Source organism: Rhea americana, unplaced genomic scaffold (assembly GCF_003343005.1).
Source record: "Rhea americana isolate MKP2758 unplaced genomic scaffold, rheAme1 scaffold_177, whole genome shotgun sequence".
Lineage (NCBI taxonomy): Eukaryota > Metazoa > Chordata > Aves > Rheiformes > Rheidae > Rhea > Rhea americana.
Window position 1 is genome coordinate 738,722 of NW_028185894.1, and position 23,576 is coordinate 762,297.

The 23,576-nt window shown below is 40.8% G+C and overlaps 1 protein-coding gene across 1 annotated transcript in view; it reads left to right on the plus strand.

Annotated features, from left to right (window-relative positions):
* NME7 (NME/NM23 family member 7) overlaps window positions 1-23,576 on the plus strand; it is a 94,370-nt gene that overhangs the window by 68,839 nt on the left and 1,955 nt on the right. The window contains exon 11 of the mRNA XM_085301454.1: window positions 9,711-9,818. Within this exon, the coding sequence (XP_085157580.1) occupies window positions 9,711-9,818 (108 nt within the window). The remainder of the gene's footprint in view (window positions 1-9,710; window positions 9,819-23,576) is intronic.

Consider the following 23,576-nt stretch of genomic DNA (forward strand, 5'->3'; position numbering starts at 1 on the left):
AGTATTTTCAGAAGATGCTGATGCAAAATGTGGAGGTCACTTGGTCAGGGAAAGAAAATGATACTGTTACTGCATCAAAGAATTCTTTTCTCCTCTGGTTTCTTAGCAAAGAATAGATATACCTCATGGTCTTAGTGCCCTTGTATTTGCAAAATCTTTGATTTGAATAGATTCAAAATGTGTCTACCTGCTTGATTCTAGCTTTTGTTGGCTACAAATTGTTTTGTCCTTCACTTAATTTTTCTGTAATTTCTGTTGGAACACAGTAGTTTGTAGTGCTGTCAAGTAACAATCTATCTCCAATAAAAACATTCTAAGAAAATAATAACCTGGAACTTTGTCAGATTGAAAGGAATTTTTCCAAAGCACTCTACAAGGCAGCTGGCAAGAATCAGCTCACAAAGGTGCTTGTTGAAAATGTTGCAAATGTGCAATAGAGCAAGTTATAATTGTGCAGAAAAAGGACAGTAGAGCACTTACTCTTCCACATAACCATGATGATGGTGTGGTCTTGAGTATCCTGAAGTTGACTGGAGTTGTCCCCAAAGGTTTCATGTCTTTCATTTAGCAGTTTATGACTAGTCAATTCTTGGATGTGCACAGCATTTTTTAACTTACCTTGTAATAAACAAGTGAGGATGGTCAGAGGAGAGGACTGTTTATTCAGGATCTGCTTGGTTAACAAATGAGTAGTAGAGCTAATCGTAACCAAATAGAAAAGGAGCTGCAGATCACAGTGTTGTTGCCTTAAGTACTCTTGGTGATAAACTAGTCTTTGAGTGTACCAAAGAAGTTCATCTGTGGGGAAGTAACCACTTATGGAAGGAGCTCTGTTAGTTTCTTAAGTGGGTTTCCCCTTACAGGGATCAGCTGACCTTCTAAGTGGTATAGGTGGTATTCTTGCACTGTACATTGCAGCAGGGTGTAGATAGACTGAAAGTCCCTCGGTGTACTACATGCTTTGTAGTAACACAAGAAATATGTATTGTAGCCAGAGCATTCTCTAGTCTTTTTTGCTTAAGCTACATTGCCAAGGGCTTAGAATTGGGCAGAAACTAGTGCTGTRGCCTGAGTCTTCCCTTCTATACCGAAAAAGCAGCAGGTGATGATGTTTTGCTTTTTGCTTTTTTGATGATGATGGGTATTTTAATTTTTTTAGTTTTATTGTTGTTATTTTTAATCCTCCCTTCTGTAATAGCCAACAGCCTTGAAAACAGCCGCAGTAAGAGATTTCAGTCTTCAGCACTGATCTTACTGTCTCTGGACACCATTAACTAAACAAAGGCATTTTAAAAATGGAATATAAAATGAATGATTCAAATCCTGAGAAACTGAATAATTTAGAGTGCTGCTTGCTGATCTGCTTGGTTTAGGCTGACATTTTGTGCTTTACTGCAGGGCCACCTGAGCAGAATTTTTAGCAGCTTTCACTTACAGTATGATGGTCTGCATTCAAGCTGCACTTGAGACTTTTCATGTATCCACCTTGTTAGAAGGTTTCCCTTTCCTTTCTAGGAATTAAGGGAACAAAATTAGGTTAGGGTGGAAGAGGAGTGAGCACCAGTTCTTCATATTCCCAAGACAGTTCTCAAGTTCCCTGAGGCTAACCTGGCATGGGCTGGGTTTTGCAGCCTGTGGGTTACCATCAGTCAGAGTGCTAGTCATGAATTAAAACAGCATTAAATCAGAGAGAGAGAGAGAGAGAGAATGTTTGAAGAAGTGGGGTAGGATTCAGAAGACTTGAGCTCAACATTGTGAATTTTGTATTTCCTTGTGCCCTTGAGAAATTACTTACTGTCTCTCTGTCCTACTTTCCTACCCTGAAATATGGGATCAATTCTGCTCTAGTTTTCTGTTCTTCTTGGTGTCTGGATGGCAAGTTCTTCAGGCCAGGAACCATCTTTTAGTGTGCACAGGGACACTGACCAGTACAACTAGTCGTGATCACAGCAGGAGATTTAAAAAACAGGTATAGTACAAATAATGAATGATTTCATGCCTCAGAACAGGGCTGTTCACAGCTAAATGGGAAGAAATGGCAGCACTACTGCCTCCAAGGAAAAACTTCCTGTTGGATAGAAGAGGCTTCAGGGCACAGTGTGGAAGGGAAAGCTTGCTCTCTTCTGATAAGCCACAATGATAAGGATGTTTGGGGTTTGCAGCACTTGTGAGTTTTGCCTTTCAACTTATGTGTCTGTTTAAGTGGATGGTCCAAAGTTGGCTTGGCTAGGGAAAACTTGTTGAATTTTAAAGCAATTTTTTATGCTTTGCAAAGTGTGAAGCTCAGATAACTGGGCTGCTTTTGCAAATGTAAAATTTTGTCCTAAAATACTAAAGAAAAGAAAATTTCTAATTATTCTTGTTCTTGTAGGGGAAAACTCAGCCAAGATGTCTTCAGACTAAAAATAATATCTGTAGTGACTTTCACTGGAGGCTCTCCAAATATTTTGTTAGCATGAATTAGCATGAAATCCCAAAATATCCCTTGCAGTCTAGTATTTTTTTATCCTTGTTTTACAGGTGAATAAGTAAATGGGTGAAATTCTGGACCCACTGAAGGCTGTTGAAAAGCATCGGTAGAACGAATATTTCGCCTATAAAGATTTATGTAAAGCAACTGATAGTCAGGTCACACTTACAGTGTTTTCTTCAGATGTGTTGTGGGGTTAGTTGCTAGTTGTTGCTAAAAGCTTCCTTTTCCAACTTGTCAAGTAATTTAAATATCCCTTATTTCACCCAGATAATACCACATGATAGGTAGTTATTTTATCTCTGTTACGCTTGGTGTGTCAATTGTCCTCAAAACTTCACTGTCAGATCTAGTTCATGGTTGACTCAAAGTTGCAGCAGCTTACTCTTGCTTAAATTTGGCCCATTGATTATTGCAGAAGTGTACAGATACACAACAGTAAACAATTTTCTGTTATCATTAGCATTGCTCAAGCATAGACCAGAAGTGCCAAGACAAATAAAATTGCTGTCTCAGACTGGCAAATGTTCCACATCTCCTGCCCACAGAGCAGAGTCTGTGGAGAGCAGGTGATGTCAAAACTGCAGCACCCTTGGGCTGCCACATAGAAGATTGGTAGACAACAAGTGGGAGTGAAGCAGAGAGAATGAAAGTGCCTTAGGGGATAAAGGGTGAGAAGTAGTAGATGATTTAACAACTTTTAGAGACTTGTGAGCTTCAGAAGCTGTCAACACTGTAGTATAGGCTGTAAGTGCACATGCATAAAAGAACTTCTGAAAGGTACACTGCTGCAGGCCAGTGGTTCAGAGGTTGGGTGACTTTACAAAAACAGCAGGGTAGATGTATTTTTCTTTAATCAGGCCAGAGCAGGCTTTTCTAACAAAATAAACTGATTTTGTTACTTGCTGCTGCCACCACAAAAAACAGTTTGATTTTTGGAAGGAGATGAGTTTCTGATGCACTTTTTACAGCCTTGTAATTGAAAACTTGTCCATTATTGCCTGGGTCTGATTGTTTAATTTGCTGAACAAACCTTTATGTTCACGTTTCAACCTTTATGTTCACGTTGTTTCAGGTGCATAACTATGTTCTCAAAAGCTTGGTTCAGTTAAAGATAGGAAAAACTTGTCAAGACACCTGGCAAGTGATTGGGGGCATAAATATTTTATCATGAATCAGCAGAAGACAAGCTGAAGGTCAAATGCAGTGCTTAAGCGACAGAAGACTATGCTAAATATTATAAAGAATATCAGTGTAACCTTTCCAGATTCTTGAGGATCTTTGTATCAGTTTCTTTTGTGATAAGGATTGAAAGGCGAGTGGTGTATAGTATTCGTGTGTGTATATATGTGTTTCAAAGGGGCTTGTTTTGTGTATGGTTTTTTTCTATACACAAAGTACAAAGACTTTCTGATAACATTGGCTCCCTTGGAAGTGGATTTAAGACCTTTAATATTGCTTCTATATATGTACATGACTTTGCTACTGCTCATGTGGAACGCAGGTAAGAGAAAATGCATCACACTGTCAACAAGAGACTTCTGTTCTGGATTGCTTTATAAAATGAAAGATGAAGGAAACCATTCCCATGCTCTGACAATGACCTTGTTTTGTATTTAGAGATGTTGTGAACTACTTGTTGACAAGCAGGCCTCAGGTTTTAGGGCAAAATGTGTTCTTACTCAGTTAAAGACTCCAGGGGGAACAACACCACCGTATGTAGATTTTTTTTTTCTCTAAGTAATACAGGCAGAAGGCTTAGCATTTGCAGAAGGTTAAATGGACCTCAGATTGATGCAGGAGTGGAAAATGGTCAGGTGGTTCTGCCGCAGCTGATGTGAATATAAGGTGATTCACGGTGGGACACTGGGGAACTTAAGTCAGAGTTGAGGTAACTATAGGGAGAGTGCACATAAAAATTACTTAACTGGAGTTTAGAAGGAACAGGGATGGATATGAGCTCCAAAAAGGACAAAGCAAACTGAGGCAAATCAACCCTTATGGTATCAAGGACAATGTCACCCGTGACCACAGATTTGATTTTGGCAGTTTAGCCTTTGTCTTGGAACAGGAACTTCTGTGAATGTTATAGCAGACCAATCAACTGAAGTTGTCCCTACAGTAACAAATTTTGAGGTGTTTCTTAGCTTGAATACTCATTACAGGAAACACTTGTATTAAATCTTGCATGACAGAGGCTGTGCTACTTTCATCATTTAACTTCTTAATGGTGGTAGCTTGTACAGGAGCAGATGTTTTGTGCGGCTCCCTGCTGCAACCAGCAGTGTGACACAACTGATGCTAAAATCCCTATGACTAAAAGCCAGTCAAAGGGCTGTGGTGATGGGAGGAGGAGAGAGACCTCGCCTGCCTTATGTATCTGTTGGAGTACAAAAGAATCTTTTTCTGAAAGGGCTTATCTCCGTCCCCTGCCTCAGAGGGAGCTTAGGCACCTGGCTTACAAGGCGGTCAGCTTTCAGATGGCTGAAGTTCAGCCAGACAAATTCCACTGTAAGTGGTGGAATTTACTTTATTTTGTTTGTTCACAGTTAACGTGTGTTCTGTTCCCTTAAAAAAGGGTGTAACTGGTCTGCAAAAGAAGGAAGGTGCTTGCTTGTTTGCCTGGTTCTGGCTACTGCCTTCTGAATCAGTTGGCTCCCTTGAGGGGGAATAGAGACCATGTCTTTCATGAGAGCAGCTGGGCTTGGAGAGCTGGAGAGGGAAGAAGCTTCATGAGTGCAGGGCGGGGAAGACAGAGGGGAAGAGATCAAGTCAATATAAAGCTTTCAGCAAGGGTAGTGAATGATGACTGCTGAGAAAAGCAGGGAGCCATCACACAGTCAGGCTTCAGATGGTGATGGAAAACAAGATTTTTTTTTTTGTGGGACTTAGACGGGACTGTGCAGAGTATGTTGTAGCCTGTTATATGCAGCCCTTTATATTCTATCGGAATATAAGAAAAAACCTTTTTACTTTGAGGGTTAATGAGCACTAGAAGGAGTTGTCCAGAGAGATTGTAGAGTTCCATCCTTGGAGATATTCAAAAACTGTCTAAGACACGGTCCCGGGCGATCTGTTCTAGGTGGCCCTGATTGATTGGGATTTTGGACAACATGGTCTCCAGAGGTCTCTTCCAACCTCAACTGTTCTGTGATTCTGAAAAAGTCCTCAAAATATTGCTGGCCTGAGAGCAAACCTAGGAGAAACAACTTGCCTTGGGAGCACACCATGGGTAGAGGAGTTTATTTTCATTTTGCTTTACGCAAGAGAACCAGTAACATATTTTAAAGGTTCACTTATTCTAGTTAATGTTCAGAGAGAACACAATTTTAGGCTGTAAAAGCTCCTTTGTGTATTTCTGGTCAGTCTGGAGTTTGTTATGCCATTTCTCACTGAAGTAAGAGGGAATGGTTGCTGCACGGGGTTGGTGGTTGCCCCTTTGGCTTTTACTTGGATGTCATCTAAGCAACAGCAAAGCACACGCAAATATTTAAGAACAGTGGCACATCTATCTTTCTAGATAATCAAACATTCAAGGCAGAGACTTTAAAAAACATCTGGCCAGGTTTACTTGAAATCTGCAGTTTTGGCTGAAATACGTGTTATTGTTCTATATAACTTCCTGTCTAGCCTGTGAAATATCAACTATTTGAAGGAAAAGTGGTTAACTGCTTTTCTTATGAAGCCAGTTGATGTTTTTTCAATCTGATTTTGACATATGACTCTACTGAAAGTAATGGGGGCATTTTTGTTTCCCTTTGTTCTTGCAGAAACAGAAAGATTTTAGATTGTGCAAAATATTTTATAGAGGCAGTGTTACACAGTGAACTGCTATAGAGTGGAGAGAAACACAAAATATACATCTGTAACTTATGTAGGCCAAAACTTCAAAGGGCTAGCTGTAGATCAAAGCCCAGCCTGTAACATTTGATCAAAGAGGAGGAAGCCTTTTGATTTGGCAGCCCTGGTTTGATTTGCCACAGAGGCATGTTCTTCATATGAGACGAGTTTGTGGCATCCTCACTTTCACACAGGTATTCCTGCACACACATGCTCCTCTAATTTCTTACAGCTCTAGCTGTTCTTATATCACCCTTTGTAGCACCTTGCATTTGGCTTCTCTAAGAAARTTATTGAGAACTACAGATGCAGAAAAAGACTCCTGAAACTAGGCTATGAGAAAGCTTAACAAAACAACCAGCCAACCAACCAACCAAAAGCTCCCTAATATGTTTACATCTCTCTGTTGTTGTAGTGGTGACCCTATAAACAAAACATTCGGGAAATATCTTGTTGTGGAGCAGAGGGATTTATTTTAAGGTGTGCTATATTCTGTAAGGATCTCTCTTCCCCCTCCCTGAAATATTCTCAAGATTTCTAGGTGTATGTACACGTATACACCTATATATGGTCCATGCATCTCTTTGTATGTTGTTCCTTCTACATAGATGCCTTGTTCCCTGCCTAGGGTTCCTCAGTGGTGTTATAAGAAAGAGAAGGAGTATTAAAGTTTTAGGATTGATGATTTTGTGTTCTCTTTTTGGCTGCATGAATATAAGCAGAGACTGCCTTATTTTCTGTCCTGTTTATTCACTGATAGTGGGAGAGAGTTTATTAGGATTCTCATTTGGCAGGTGCTAACCATGTAAAGTGTTGCAGAAGCTACCTTCATGTACTTCTGATCTAATCTAAGTCCAGGCAGAAGAGAATCAGTTTATTTTTGTGCAAGACAGGTGAAGAGTTTCAGGAGTGCAGGAGGACCTGTAGCAACTTGAATGTTAAAAATAAATCGAGGGAGAACAGGAGATTGAAGTAGGATCACCAAGTAGGAGCTTTTGCTAATATTGGAAGAAGAAAAGTGAGATCCTCTTAAAATTTTGAAATTAGAGCTTAGGGCAGATGACAAAAAGGGAAGCCATAGCTGCTTTTACAGAGAGGGAAAAAAAAAAAAAAAAAAAAAAGGTTTGATGAGGAAGATGGGTCAAGGGAAAATATGGGTAGGATTCATAGGAAGCCGTATTTTTTGTCCTGTGGAAGGATGGAACAGTTTCAGCAAAGGTGGTGTTTGATGGGTGGGCGGTAAACACAATGTGGAACACGAAGCTTCGCCATTTGAGATCTGAGTTTGTTTTTGCTAAAGTACTAGCAAAGGTTCTGTAGCCACAAGCATTTTTCTAGCATGTCTAAAATATCCTTAAAAGAACTGAAAGCGTATGCTATCACTAGCTTCCTGGCAGCTAATTGTTACTGAAATCAACAGCTGTTTCAAGTAAAGATTTTAAGTGTCAAACAGCCATAGTTAACTGGTGTGTGACTCTGTTTCCCCAGCAGACTTTCTTCTTTCAAGCCTTTAGTGAGGACCGTGTAGAGGTTTTCCTGTCCTCGAACTTTCTTTCTTTCTTCCTTTCTACCTCTTGAACTTTGCTCTGAAGTGAAAATTGGTTGATGTAGAGAGTATCTTTTTCAAATGTCCCTGGACTCCATATCCAAAAAGCTTGTGTAACCTGTGACGTATACACAGTAACAATGGGAAAAACTGACACTTCTCAGGGCATGGTCTGAGTTAGACAAACTCTGACCATTAATGCGGTTTAATTGCCTTTCAGGTGGGTATTAGGTAACAGATCACCATACTTAATTGTTCTTACAAGAAAAAATTCAGGACTCTGTGGAAATAGAGGTTACTGGGCTGAGAGAAGACCTTAGCCCAAAAATCAAATTGTCTTAGGGTAGAAGTGAGACATGACAAGCCAATGATGCTGGAGAGTGAGTAGCTCAAGGATATGGTCAGATAACTTCTTGTGAGGTACTTCTATACTGGATTGAGACTTTAATTACCATGCTAGGGAAAGCATGCATCGTGCAAGTGGTTCTCATCTGTACCTGTGCAAAGTTGCTAAGAGCCACTGCTTGCTGAAGTTGCTTTGAACCCAACTGACGCTGAAAGTTAAGAAGTGCTTGAACAATCCAGCCTGGTGACTTGGCTGTGTGGGCAGTAACCTCCAGCTGTGGCACTGAAACAAACACCTGGGAGTGGCACAGTGAAACTGCAGTGGCTGCTTTGGAAGTGATTATGCCCTAATATATGTGCACCTTTTCACATGCCTGATGTAGGCTCTGTTGCCAAGAAAGGATACTTTTGTTCAGTAGCTGTAGTCTGAGCTTGTCACCAGTCTGTCCCCTCTCAACCAGCAGTGCTCAGTATGCACTCATGAAAGGATAGAGAATGTCAATGAGTTTTAAGGAGGAAAAAACAGGCTAATGGCATCTCCACTTCATTTTAAGTGTAGGCATGCTTTGCATGAGGTAGACTTGGAGGAAAGCTCCAGGGTGTTAGAAGGAGAGGTCAACAAGGTATAATATGATTGATGTAGGAAAAAAAGATCAAAAGGCAACACTGCAAGGTGAGAGTGCAGAGAGGTACAGTGGAATTGCATTATGCCCCAAATAAAGAATGTGGAAGAGGGGAGAGGCAATGAAGACAGACCTCTGAGACAGAAGATGGGAGCTTTGCCTTGGAAAAGAAGTAGGAGTGCAAGGTCATCTCAGAATCTGAGTGGTATGTGCTGTAATAATAAAAACATACTGTGAGGGGCCATGGAGAAGTTTGGCTTCACAGGTGAAGAGAATTGAAATTTTGTTTTGAAAAAACAGGACAAGATGTAGGTCTGAATGTGGTAATTTCAGAGGGGATCAAACCAAGGATGACACATTTGTTTAGCTGAAGAAGATGTTGGCACTTGTCACAGTGTCAGAGTGCACAGCAGAGAGGAAGACTGAGAGATTGTTCAGTAGTTTGATTTCATATGTTGAGTTTTGAGGCAAACAGTCAGTCCCTTTGGTTTAAGGGGAGGCACTCTACCAAGGTGTGAGTTTGTGTCCGCTTACTAAGGACTGGTACACTGTGCTTAAGAGCTGCACACTTGCTAACAGAAGCTACCTATGTTAACGCAAGTAGTAGGAAGGTATAATATGGATGACCTTGAGTTCCACCCAAGGTGGCTTGATTGTCCCAATTTCAAGCAGTTTTCACAGTTTAGGTTCTGGCTTTTTAGCAGTTGTGCATACATACAATGCAATCTGTAATTTCCCTTTTGATTTTCATTCATTCATTTCATTCATGTGTACAATACATTTATTAATATCACAATCATGTCTTTCTTTGTAAAATTCTGTTGCATCCATGATATAAAGGAATAATGTAGTTCACAAGGTCTTTCGATTGTCTTGTGTTCAATAGGAAATAGCTCGTCACCTCCGACCTGGAACTCTGCGTGCTGTCTTTGGGAAGAACAAGATTCAGAATGCTGTCCACTGCACAGACCTACCTGAAGATGGTCTTTTGGAGGTAAGATCTTGTAAATGAATGTATACTTTTATATCACAGGTGGCTTTAAAATGGAAATCGGTATTCAACACCATTTTAAGTTGTTTAAATGTTTTTTTTTTTTGTTTTGTTTTTTTTTGTTTTTTTTTAAATGTGTAGAATAGCTAGTGGAGACCAGTGGTCAACTAGAAACAAAAGCAGAGAGCCTATAAAGAGCAATTAACCTGGTTATCTGGATAAGTCAAAGGCAGAATTCTGATACTCTAAAAAATTCATCCATGCACTTTCTTTGAAACTATATAGTACAGCAGAGTATTTAATGAAATGAAATCTAAGAAGCTTACCACTGGCCAAAAGTATGCTGGGAACTGGATGCCAGTGCCTAATAGTACTCCTATAGGGACTTCAACTGAGTCTTTTTTTTTGGGTGACCACCATGGCTCCTGATCCAACTATCTCCACAGAAAGTTTGTTAGGCTTGGGAATATTACAGGCACTAGAAATTCAAATCCTGCAATTAAAGACCAGTTTTATTTGTCAACAGTCCATCAATTATGACCATCAGTAGATATTTCCTGTGTTTTATATTAACTTATTAATTATTATCTGATTTTTGGCTTTGTATTTTTCCATTAAAGTCCAATAAATGGAAAAAATATTAATTTAAGGGAGTTTATATAAAGACAGAAGTACTCACTGTGAAGCCCAGGACAAACTCGCTTGCTTAATCCCATGCCTGCACTGCGTGACGGGGTAAAGTAGCATGCCAACGTATCTTGAATAGATCTCTGCATTAATGAAGATGATTTTCCAGTGCATGCTAAGGTTCTGTTGTACTGTCTATATGTATTTTGTGAGTATTTTGCTGTCAGACTATATCAGAATGATGGAGCAGGAAGAGTTTTTCTAAGTTGGATGCATTCTATACTGCCAAATTGTGTTTTTGTTAAGGGGAGAGGAAGAGCTAACTCTTATCATCATCTGCCTTTGTGAAGTTAAATTAGATGTAAGTTAAATTAGTTAAATTAGATCTGTGGGTTAAAGGAAATTGCATCTAATTTAAAGAGTAGACTACTGGAATTTAAAACTGAGAATTACAGCTAATATCAACCAAGTTACAACCTTAAAACCATTTCCAAGTTCTCATTGAAAGCTGACAATTTCTAGTTGCTGCCCATAAGGACTGGAGTTAAACTACTAAGTAGCTATTTGTAACCATGTACCTAAAATAGCTCTCCACAGCTTTTAGATGATGGTAGAAAAAAAGGCATAAACCCCAAGGAAAAAGTTGCCCCACAGAGCATTTCAGTAGAATTGTGCATCTCTTGCATCCACTGGTACAGTGAGTATCCTTTATGCTGCCTGGTGGTGTGAAGCAGCTGTAACCTCCTTTAACTGGTTGTTTAAATTGAGTTTAGTTATTGTGAATGAAGTGAGTGTGACAAAGCAGTTGAATTGCTTCTCCAAAGCAAATATTAAGACTAGAGTTTTTTCCCCAACATCTTTATTACATGAGTTCATGTCCTGTGAATCCCACAGCTAATTCATAAGCTTATTTTTTGGTTGTGTTCTGGTATGTGAGTACACACTTTGCTGTTCCCATGTCAGACTGATCATTTTAAGTCTTTTTTTTTTTAATCTAAATGATTTCTACCATAGGCATAATTGTTACACAAAATGTGACTTTTCATTTGTCTATTGTTTTTCCTGTAGCGGTCTAGGCTAAACCAGCAATTGTAAAGGACACCAGTTATTCAATTAGTGTAGTAAAGCAGTGAATGTTTTATTCTGATTTCTTGGCAAACTTTTAAACCTTTTTAAAGAAAGGTAGTTACCTGAAAACTCAGGTAAGCGAAATAAGAAAACACCTGGATTTGCTCAAGTACAATAGCTTGTTGCAACTGATGAAACAGAAATGATATAATGCATGCAGAGACCATCTCTGGGAAAGATTTTTTCCTCCGTGAGTTTTCCTGTGAGAACAGCAGTGGCAGAGGTCTCATTTGCTGGCAAACAGAAAGCAGACCCTCTCCTCCTCCCTGCCGATAACTGTATCCACACTGTACATGCTGGACTAGAGCAGAGTGTGCACCTTGTGAGAGAGCCAGAGGAGGAAACTTTAGCCAAAGACATTGAGCCAAGCTAAGGTTTTTAGGAAATACATCCTTCAGTGAATTGTAGTATTTTCAATCTTTAATGGATAACTGAATATTTTAATACACTGAGTTTAAGAGAGCAGTGACCCTCGACTTCAGAGGAGGTGAATTTGGAATTAGATAAGGTGCTTTTCACTGAGGAGAAAGACCTTGACAGACCTGTGGTGGCCTCCCATCAACAGGCAGCAGTGGAACTTGCTTTTTTCAGTACAGAGTTAGCACCATATTTGCTATATCCGTGTACTGGTAGGAGATGTCCTTGTTCCTGAAATACAACTGTTCCTATAAAAGCTTTATCATTGTAGGACAGCTGAGTCTGGAGGAATCTGGAGTAAATAGATCCCTGCTATACCTTCATTAACTGAAGTTTCAGAGAGAAATTTAGTCTGCTAAGTTTACCAGGCAAAGATGAGCAATCCCTTTTAAATCTTCAAAGAAAARGAATTCATGCCTAGCAGTTACTCTCCTTTCTTCAGGTGGATCTTCCAGAACCAAATGAAGATGGAAAGGGGAGGTATCTCATTAGCCTAGTGTCCTGTCATGGATCTTAAATATGCAGGACTGTTTAAATACAGCAGAGGAGTGTTTGTGTGTAGAAGAGTGCTTTTCTAAGGACTCAGTTAAGTTAGGAGCTTTGTACTTCAAGATTGCTGYGCCCTTCTTTCTGCAGTTTCCATCACCTACCTTTTAAGATCTAATCAAAATGAATTTGAGAAGTGTTTATAAGGGAAACTGCTATATGATTGTCTATTCATGGAGCAATGTCCTTGACATCTTAAAGGATTCAAGAGAGAGGTCCCTGAAGTTAATAGCCAAACTGCAGGTGATTTCAGTGGTTCAGACTTGGTTGAAGATCGGTAGAAAGGGGAAGGTTGTGACCTTACTCTCACAAATCATGGAGTACTTGAGGGAAGGAGAAGTTTCACAAAGCTCAGGGGCTAACCAAGTAAGGGTCATCTTACACACCTAGTTTTAGAATAGTAAGTTTAATTAATGCAGTGCAGTAATTTTTCAATGTTGTCTGCTGGTTCTCTCTTCCATGGACCTGGAAAAAAAAGAGAAGTTCATTTTTAATTACAAAAAAAAAAAAAAAAAAAAAAAAAAACACTAGCACTTGCTTCGACCAGTTTGACCCTGAAACCACAGGCACTTGCTTCGACCAGTTTGACCCTGAACTCCTGTCTTTATACTACAAACTACTTCACGTTTTAGGTAGTGACTAAAGCCTATCAGAGTTAATGAATAACTCACTTTGGCTCAAGAGACAGGAGGTGAGATGCAATTGAGCCTAAAACGCACTGGACAGATAGAAAAATCAGATGTAAAACTGTAACTGGTTCTTTTTTTTCTAGTTTAATGATAAGGGAGAAGGAAGAATATTGCCCTGAAACCTCTTGGATAAGCTCTCTGACTGGTTGGGTCAGACACTTCATAGATTTGTGTGTCCTATATCCATGTAAAATATATTTTTAGAAGTAACAACACAGATGAATGGCTCAGAATAGTCTGTTTTCTCAGCTTTGCCATTGATTTCTCATTTGAATGGTGAAAGGAGAAAAAAAAAGAGGTAGAGAATGGATTATGAGAGAGATGGAGTATTTATCAGATAGTGGAGTTTCACAGGTGAAAGATAAAACAGCAATTTCTGACCAACCAGTGTCACTGCCTGGGACCGTCATTCAAAGGTTTGCATTTGTCTCCCATATCAAAAGTAGGTGTCATTCCTACCTCTTGTCAGACTCTTTTCTATTTTACGTAAAGCAGGTGCTATTTGGACCAACAAAGTGGTTACATCACTCATTTGGGTTCACATCCCTTGTGAGTCATGTACAGCAAGGATTGCAACATGCATGTTTTATATGCCAAAGGAGTGCTCTATTTAACAGCCTAGTGACAGTTTTGAGTCTTTCACGTACACACAGTGAAAGACAAATCTCTCTCTCAACTCAACATCGTGGACCTGAGGATCATTTCTGATCAGTATCTTGTTGAAACAGATGCTTACAAATCTTTGGATCTAATGAATAAGAATTCTCTAGACAAAACAAGTTGCATCTGAAATTAGCCATTCCTAGATTGGTTTTAATTGAAACACTAAGTATAAGGTATTGTGGCTAAATCTGGTTTATATGCCCTTATAAAGAAATGAGAGCAAATTAAAAATCAATCAGTGAAGTGCACTAAGAGTGCAGCGAGTAAAATTTTCCACAGGAGGTGGTGCTGTACACACACCTCGGTTCGTTGGATCTCAAGTGGCTGAGCACCTCTTGGGTTGTGCAGGAATCCACATAATCTGCAGCCATTAAATCTGCTATCCTGGACCTGCAGTTGTAACAAAACCAGCATTTCTGAGGTTTGCCACACTTTGCCTGTAAGTCATTCCTTGTGCTGTACATCTTAAGATTTTTTTTTTTTTGTTAGCAGTGCATTTGCAAAACACTCATGCCAATAGACTACACATGTCTGGGGTAACCTGAAAGAGCTCTCCATTGAGGAGCAACGTGCTGTGTCTGAGCTGGCCACATGAGCTTTGTCTTCCTATGCTGTGACGTTTGGGCAGAGTCAATCTCATGAGACTTCTTCACGTTATTCAAAAATGTTTGATAGACATACATGTGTACATATATATGTGTATATATATATGTATATGTATGTATAGAGAGAGAGTGTGAGAGCGAGGATGTTGCCATAATTAAGATATGCATCAGGAAGGATTTGTTATGGGATGGGTAGGATCATTTGAGTTCTGGGCGAAATAACCTTTTCCTTCTTGCCCAGGGAGATGTTGTTATTAAGTGACTAATTTTTCTCGGGGACAGTAACATGGCAGCAGTTGTGGGAGTGTGCTTATGTGTGGCCTCTGTATGTGCGGTATGCAGTGGACGAAACGGAAGATGGGATGGGCTGCTGTGCCAGGAGTTGTCAGGGGTGTGGAAGGTGTGCCAGCTTCCTCTTCAGTCTTACGTCTCCATCAGCGTCCATACCAGTGACCCCTCAGGGTGCTGCACATAGCTGCGAGGTGCCATGAGGTTCTCCCCTGGGGACTGGGATCCTGGAGGGAGGTGTGACAGTTTTCAGCGTTGTAGGTCTTTCCAGCCCGGCTGTAGTCTGAACTTTCTTCAGTATCATCTACTAGGCGTTTCCTTTGCCTCTGGACTATTTGTAGCATCCACAGACAGAAAGATGACCTATTGAAGAGGGATGCTTTGCCTTTTTCTTTTTGTCCTTTGAGAGAGCTGCCATGATGGTTTTTCTCCTTATCATCACTTTGAATTTCGAATGTGCTATGGTATTCAAGAGTGAGGCTGTGGACTGGCAGGCTGTGCAAGTTACTGTTGCAAGCTCTTCTTTCCTGTGCTCAGCCTCACATCAGTGAGATTGCTTTCCTAAGGCATTTAAGCAAACAGCTAGTATTATTTAGCTGTACAGATTTCTGCAGTTGCTTGATGAACAGATACTCACCCAGCAGAGGCACTGGAAGTTTGTCTAGCTGTATCCAGCCTCAGGGAGCTGATGACGTATGCTGAGTGGTGACAGGATGGGCCAGTTCAGCAGATAGGTTTTGTCCAGACAAGTGCTATGGCGATGCAAAGCACAGTATTGTTCTCCTTAGACTCAGTATTAACTAAATGCTGTGATGGATGCTAAGAGCTGTGCTGCTCCTGGGCTTTTGGTGCAGTGCGTCTTCAAACTGCTGGAAGCCAGAGATCCTCGGCTCTGCTTTTCCAAGTGGCGCAGTGACAAGCACTCCTTGTACCTCCTCTCCCTTTGCTTTTACAAGGGGTGCGTGTGTGTGGGGGGGAGGTTCTAGTGAGCTATTCGGAGGGGACGTGGAAGCACTCCTTTTGCAAGGGGGGAGACAACAAATGCTCCCCATAGCCATTTCCATAAGCACAGAGTCCTGTTACAGAAGCACTCTGCTGATGGCCAGCTTGCATTTTGTATTTGCTGCTTGCTTTCCTGCTCGCTGCCCCTGTCTGGCCATATGCTTCACCAGCAGCGAGCTCATCTGTAGGCTTAGGTTATAATACAACCGCTTAGGATGGAAGGCAGCAGAGGGATGCGGTTCTGCTTAAACTAATCTTTTTTGGCGCATCAAGGTAGAGTCCAAGCAATTTAATAAGGCATGTCAATGAATAACTCTCAGAAGCGTCAATGTGCTTAGTGTGGAATTCGTGCCTGTCGCACGGTGAGCAAAGGTCTCCTGCATTGCTCGTTACCGATTAACTCGTCTGGCATTATGCAAGCTGCCTCTGCCAGCTGAGAACTAGCTCTCCCCATTCACAGGGCAGCACAGCCTGTAAAACATTACACAGCAGAAGTGCATAACATGGCAATGAACCTTTCACTGAGGGCATTTTAGCTGTACAGCGTTTCCTTCGGGAGCCTTTAAAATATTAATAAAGAAGCCATTGTTTCGCTCAGTCATATGGCAATTTTGCAAATGAAGCCTTTTATTAGGGGCCCGTACTGAGCTGAATAATCCAGGGTAAAATGCTTTTAATCATCTCCGGTGAAAAGAAATAAAAAATGTTTTTTTTTTTTTTTTTTTTTTTTTTTTTTTTTTTTTTTTTTTTTTTCATTAAAACAATAGTTATTTTTGACTATCAGTTGGAAATTTCAGTCTTTTAGTACAAGTTGATTTCTGGTGAGATTTGTCAGATAATGGCAATTATGATTGAAGTGCTTCTCCATTTTAACTTTTGAAACTTTTTATCCAACAGCCATGGGAACAGATTTGAAAGAATGTAGAGTGCAGGAAGACTTCATCTTATTTGGTGGTGTTTCGGCATTTCAGGGAATGTTAGCCAGCTCTGGAATTCTGTCGCAAAACACTTCCCAATGCTGTATATATAGTTGTAGAATTAAGTAATCGTTTGCAATCGTAGCTCTTCTCCTACCTGTGTAAAGAGAAATGAAAATTTAAAATAGCAATGATAGATGGATTTTGAATACATGTTGGTGATTTCTTTTTAACTTAAATTATCACATTATTAGTTTATTTGCAGCCTAATTTCACATACAGGTTGTAAAATTATTATACTCGTTCTGGGCCAGACAGGCAAATTAAACTAGAATCTTGTTTAAAAAGAGTTGTGAAATAGTTCAGCTCTTGTGCTTCCACTTCTGGGTAAGATCCGAGGTCCAGCTGCCCCTTGTTCTGCCAAGTCTGAGGTTTATAAATGCCAGAGACAAGAAGTTAATGAGTGTGAACCAAACAGCTCCCAGAGCTCTTTAAGTTTTACCTGGTCCCAAAGGTAACCTGGGTGATAAAGAAGGCTTGGCTTCTGGCACATGTTCATGTTGAGCTGAGCAAGGTAATTTTGTGGAGGGGAGGTCAAGGCAGAGGGAAGGCACAACGCTCCTTGATAGCTCATCAGAGGCCCAGGATGGGTCTTGGTGAGATTGCTGTCGTCTTTTCCTTGGTGTGTTCTCATTTTGAACCAAAAAACACAGATCCTTTTCTCTTCTCCCTCTGGCTGAAGCAATAAGGATACATTGTCATTAGTCAGGTACACAGAAGCCCGGAATCTCCTTTTGTTTCTTGAGCAAGGAGCTCTAAAGCATTTCTCTTGGTAAGAGAAGCACTATTTTCCCATAGCACATACAGCTGTGTGGTGCAAATGGATTGCTAGCATTGAACTTAGCCAGTTACACCTCGCACCTGCCTCTCAAAGTTCAGATAGGCAAATGATTAGCTATATCTGTACTTCCTTCATAGAGTTTACCCCTTTTCTCCTCAGTGCAACCCCCTTGACTCCCTACTGTAAACTAGTAGTAATTAACAGGAGAATTTAAGTCAGCAGTCTGTGTACATGTATTGAAATGTATGTGCAGCATGGGGAGAAAAACAAAGCCTAACTTGTGTTATTGTGGCTAGAAAGCTGTGAACATGACTTTCTATTAGCATAGATGCTAACAGCATGGTTTATCTCAAATTAAAAATTTTTCAAGCTCTAGAAACCACTTTTTCTTCCAAAGTTAATAATCAGTAATTATTCAAAATGTTATGTCATATCAGTATTGGTTTTGTGGTGTGCTGTGATCACACTGAGGGCTCAGGCACCAGGTATGATGCCCTTGTGCTAAGTGCTCTACAAACACAGGACAAAATGAAGATGGTTGCCTGAAGGAGCTTGCTGTTTGTCCTCAACAGAGTGATGACAGCTGCAGTCTGGGGCTCTTCAAAGGCACTGGGCATCTTCCGGCTCCAAGAAGAGTAGAATTCTCCCTCTGCCCCCTTAACCCTAAGGTGCATTGTCATATGGAAAGGGAGTGATAGATGCAATGAGACAGTGATGGACATACGTCTACAACTAGGCTAGCAGTTAGTAGCTCTGAGCATTTAGTGGCAAGAGTTGCTAACTGGGCCAGTTTGTCTGTGCTGATGTCAGCAGTAGTTTTTGCTGTACCACTGGGGAATGGTCGTATGCTGAGAGGCTCTAGGTATTAACCAGGAGCTGTGGATTTTCAGAGCTGCATCGTTCAACCCAGCTACTGAATGGGAACTTGGTCACTCAGGTGTTAGAAGTCAAGGCCTAGCATGACAGTGTGTGGTTCAGCACATAACAGGAGTGTTGTAATCGCACAGAGCTACTGAAATTTGAAATGAGCTCTTGGCTTTGAGTCGCAGAGGGCAGTGGAGGTTCTGAGGTTCAGTGACATCATTTTTGAGGCACTTTCATTTTTTTTTTTTTTCCAGGATGGCATGTTGCTGTCTTACTGAAGCTACTGTCTTACCTGTCATGCTGTCAGGTTTAGCTTGTTTGGTCCACTTGCCAAATGCTATCTTGCAGAACATCTTGATTGCTTAGGAAGATCTTTAAATGTTGGCTGCCTTCTATTGCATTTATTTGCCTGTTATTTCCATCCTCGCTTGAAAACCTGATGTGAGTAAAGACATGTCCTTGCTGTCTCTTTGTGACATTTCCTCCTCTGTTTGCCATAATCTATCAGCTCAAGAGGACCGTGACTTTTAGTGCCCTCAGAGTGTCTTAGCTCAGTATTGGAAAGGTGCMCCACAGTGCCTGTGGCTTGCGTGAACGCATCCAAAACGGGTTTCACCTAGATAGTTCAGGTGCTAGCAGGAGTGGCCCTTTTCAGGGTGTTTATCTGGTGTTCAGGACAAGTTCGCAGCTTGTATCAAACTCCGTGTTGCTGGTCTAGCATCCTCTCTGTACCTAAGCTGACTGGTTCAAGGGCATTGTAGGCACATCCTCAAGAGCTGCACTGTCAACTTTGAGGCAAGGAAATGTCCCTCAAGATATTCCCGAAGTGCAGAGGCAGTGATTGTGGTGACTCAGTGGGCTACTTGGGATTCTCGTGGAAGCAGTACTCACTGTCATGTTGTAGTTTTTCTTGTGAGATGGGTGCCAGGACCTTTCACATTATTTCATTTCAGTGACCTTTCCAGGTCAGTGATCTTTTCTGACGGTGACCGAAGATGTCGCCAAAGGAAGAGTAGAGCTCCTGATAGGAAAGTCCTGGAATAATATACTCAGTCTCAGCTACTCAGCAGTATGCCATGGAGAAGGAAGATTTAATATCTCTTAGATCCAGCTGATTCTAGGCAGTGAAACTATATCCTCTTATTGCATTTACAAATATCTATACTTCAGAGATCAGTTCTTTGAGTCAGCAAATTAGTCATGTATGATGTAAAAACAACACTTATTTGTCATTTTAAAGAATAAACATTTAGTTTCACTTACTTTTCTTCTACTATTCCACTGTAAATAGCATAAAACTCACTTTTTTGGTGTTTTGATTTTGCTATAATTGATTGTCATATCCTTTCATTTATGTCCTGTTTGGAATCCGAATTTCTGTAATCTCTTGTTGTATGGTAATTTTCCAAAATAGTTTTCATTGGTCTTCTCTTGACTTTTTTTTCCTTTCACCATATTTTTTTGAGTTGRTCGTAACCATACACAGTGTTTGAGATGACTATGCTATCAGTGAATAGCCTGAAAACAGACTATAGGCAATGGCATTTTCTAGTCTTCCATTAATAACACTTTCAATTGCAAAGTTTTATTTTTCAGTGCATAGGCATTTTTGTCCCAAGTGTACTTAAGAAGTTAACTGGGAAACTTACAGTGTATGTGAATAGTAGAAATTGTTCATTCTTGGGCTGCATAACCCACTTTATTTCTTGGAGTGCATGTACTTTAGAGGCAGAAGTTACCCACATTTTTTGATTCTTGAACAAACTTCCTGGGACTGTGTTCGGGGTCACATCAGCAAATGATTCTTTATTTTGGGAACAGTTAATGCAGTGAATAAATAGACTCTCTTGCTTGACAACCACTTTTATTTTAGACTCCTTTGGGCTGTAAGGATGATATGAATCCATGATCTTTGGGTGTATTAATCTAAAGATTTAGTCATGAACTGAGTCAACTGTAGCTGAAATACATTTTGAACATCAGCAGATCCACTAGAGTCTTCAAATTCATACTGATGTACGAGACAAGATTAACAGGCAAAGAAATATTTTAATTCCTACTAGTGACCTCAAATGGAGATAACCTGTTAACATCATAAAACCAAAGCATTTCAGGAGAATGTGACATTATATTAGTACTGAAACTGGAGGTCAGCAAAGACTGTCTGGATTATTCGCCCAGATGCCTATGCTGACTTGAGAAGATGTAGTCCCAAAGTGATCTTTGGAGAGACAGTATGAATGACTGTCCGGCTCCTTGAAAGGCACTGAGGTGACTGACTGGCTTGAGATGAATCAAGACATGAAGAAGCCTTCCATCTCCTGGCTGCCAATTTTGATTCAGCAGAGATGAGGAAGGACAAAAATTRGCGTGTCAGCTTTTTGATGATGGATGTGAAGTGAATCTGTGATCTCAGCATAATTCTCACCAGCGTGTCTCCCCGTCAGCCCCTTCGCTGCGGCCACAAATGATGCGCACAGGCTCTCTCATCCACAGCTGCCAGCCCAAGGGAACAGGATGAATGGACTGGGAAGAACGGAGTACCCTTTCAACGCCAGGGCTTTCTTTTGAGTGTTGCCAGGATGGTGTGCCGCTACTGTCCAAGGTGTACCGTGCCCTGTCCTTGGGTAGACAGCCTCAGACTTCAAAGCTGGTCAGCTGACACCTCTCAGCAGTGCTGCTTTCTGCTTTGTTTCCTGGGTGGAAGGAGAATTGAATTGTAGGTGTCTCTAATCCTTACACCTGAAATCTTCCAGGACGCTTTGTGCCTGTGCTGGGTCCTGCATTATTACTAGGTCTTTTGCTCTCCCCTGGAAGGCTGCCTTGCTTGATTTGCTTTCATTTTAAAGTTTTGTCTGACCTTTCCATGCTCTTAGGCACATATTGTTCAAATGATAATTGTTTGCATCCAGCTAGGACATGAGACTGGATTCTGTTATTGTCTGCTGTATGTATTAGCTCCTGCAATTTTGGATGTGACTTTCTGCAGTAACACTTAGAAGCTTACAGAGGGAGTAGCCAACTTAATGCGAGTTCTGCAGAGAAGCATGTGTGACTGAAGCAAAACTTCATGGAATGAAGCTGCTCTGAACTCCTCCCAGGTGTAGCAGTTTATGGGGTCAAAGCCAGAAGGTCACAGTTATTCATCCCTGTTATTACTTCCTGAAAATTATTGTTGTTATTCCCTGAACAGGAATTAGAGCAGGCATAGCTGCATACTATAAAGCAGGTAGATGGTTGCTGGGATTTGGAAGGAGGGCACTGTCTTTAATCCTGTTTCATCCCTGGGCAGGAGTGAGCATGCCTGAACATTAGCATCATTTGAAGGTCATTGGATGCTTCTGTGGAATGTATTGGGTTAGTTTCAGGCTGAATACTTGTCCTGTTCCACCTTTGAGTCCTTTAAAGAAACCAGAGGTGTATTTGCATCGTTGAAACTAACCTTGCCCTATTTTGAATGTGAGGAGTTTTGAGTGTTTTACCCAGGCACAGCTGTTTTCTGTGGTTTAAACTATGCTTGGACCCTGGAAAAGAGAAAAACTTTATTTCCTAAAATACAGAATGTTTTGGAATGCCTAATCCCTCTCTGGATATTCAGTGTGAGTACCTCCAAGTCCAGGTTCCTTGGAAAGAGACTTACGTTCTTGAAGCAGTCTCCAGCTGGGACATCATAAAATGGAAACACCTTAAATCACCTGGTGGTGCTAAAATCCTCTGCTTTAGTTCTTGTCTTCTGCAAAACACCAAGTGTATTGTCATTTGAGTGGAATAACTAATGGCTCTTGTCACCTGTTGGCTAGCATTTTAATTTCTGGTCCAGCACTGCAGTGCTCCATCATGTCAGGTTCTTAGAGAGACGGATCCTTTCTATGCACCACAGATGTGTCAACTATTAACAAGGTTTACTGGGAGCTGGGTGGCAGCTGACGCAAATAATGATAATTATAGCTGAAAGAACAGACCGGCCCCTAAGTTTGCACATTCTACAATACTTGTTGTGCTTGTTCTGATGTTTGAGCCTTGTCAGTACAGTCTGCATGGATCTTGGACACTCTGATAAAAGCTAATTGAGGAGGAAGTAGTTTTCTGTAGGTCAAGAGTAACTGAGGCTTATGCAGCCTGGCCTGGGTAAACTGGCTGCTCAGATCAAGGGCTTTTGAGGACTGCAGTAGTTAGCACGATGCCTTTTATTGCTAATCGCAAGTGAGCAGGAGTTGAGTGAGGACAGCCATTTACTTATATCGATATGCTGCAGCAGCCGTAAGGGTGGATCACCACAGAACTGACTAGGAGGTCAAATAGCTCTGGCAAGATATTGCAGTAAACTGTGGGAGCTGAAGGAGCTTATCAAACTTGTCTGTCCCAGAAACGTGGCCTGTGTTGCAAACAGTTATATCAGCACCTCAGACTGAGGCTGGACCCAGAATGATTTYCAGCAAAGGAATAGAGTCTGCAGTACTTGGCCTTTTTTGTTTGCTGTTGGCATAGCTCCCTGCACGTGCTGGAGTTTCATGCTTAGCCTTTGCAGGTCAGATGCTCCAGGCCAAACTGAGAGCAGAAGCCCAGAAGTCTCAACATTTAGATACATGAAACTGATTGCTGTTCTGTATTAGTGCAAGCCTAACAGAGTCTTAAAGGGCCTTGTCCTTAAATACATCTTTCTACTCTTTATTTTACAAGTATTTTTATGTGCATGTCACCCTGGAGTCCAGGTGTCCTATATCAACAAGAACAGAGATTTACTTTAAAATTTGCTTTAATGGCAACAATTATGCTTAACTACTTTGAGCCAGTCTGGCAGAAAGAACAAAATGTTCAAACTGACAGTTTATAATGTAATGTACTATTGCATTAAGGCAATAAGGAAGGAGAAGCCTTCTTGTGGGGAATAGCATGGTGAGTTTTTTTTTTTAACATAGGTATTACAACACAGACACAAAAAAAGATCTTGAAATCAATGTTAAAGGTAAGTAGGTTAAGCTTAAACTAGGATGATAACTGTCTCCCCTCTCCCCCAGCTTTTGACTGGCTACTTGCCATAACAAGGCTGTATCGCTAGTATTTTGCTTAAAAGCTTGGTTTAATCTAAATTGGATTGTGGCCCAAGGTGTCTGTCCATTCAGGGAACTACGTGTGTTGCAGTTTTTCTCTCTTTTTTTTTTTTTTTTTTTTTT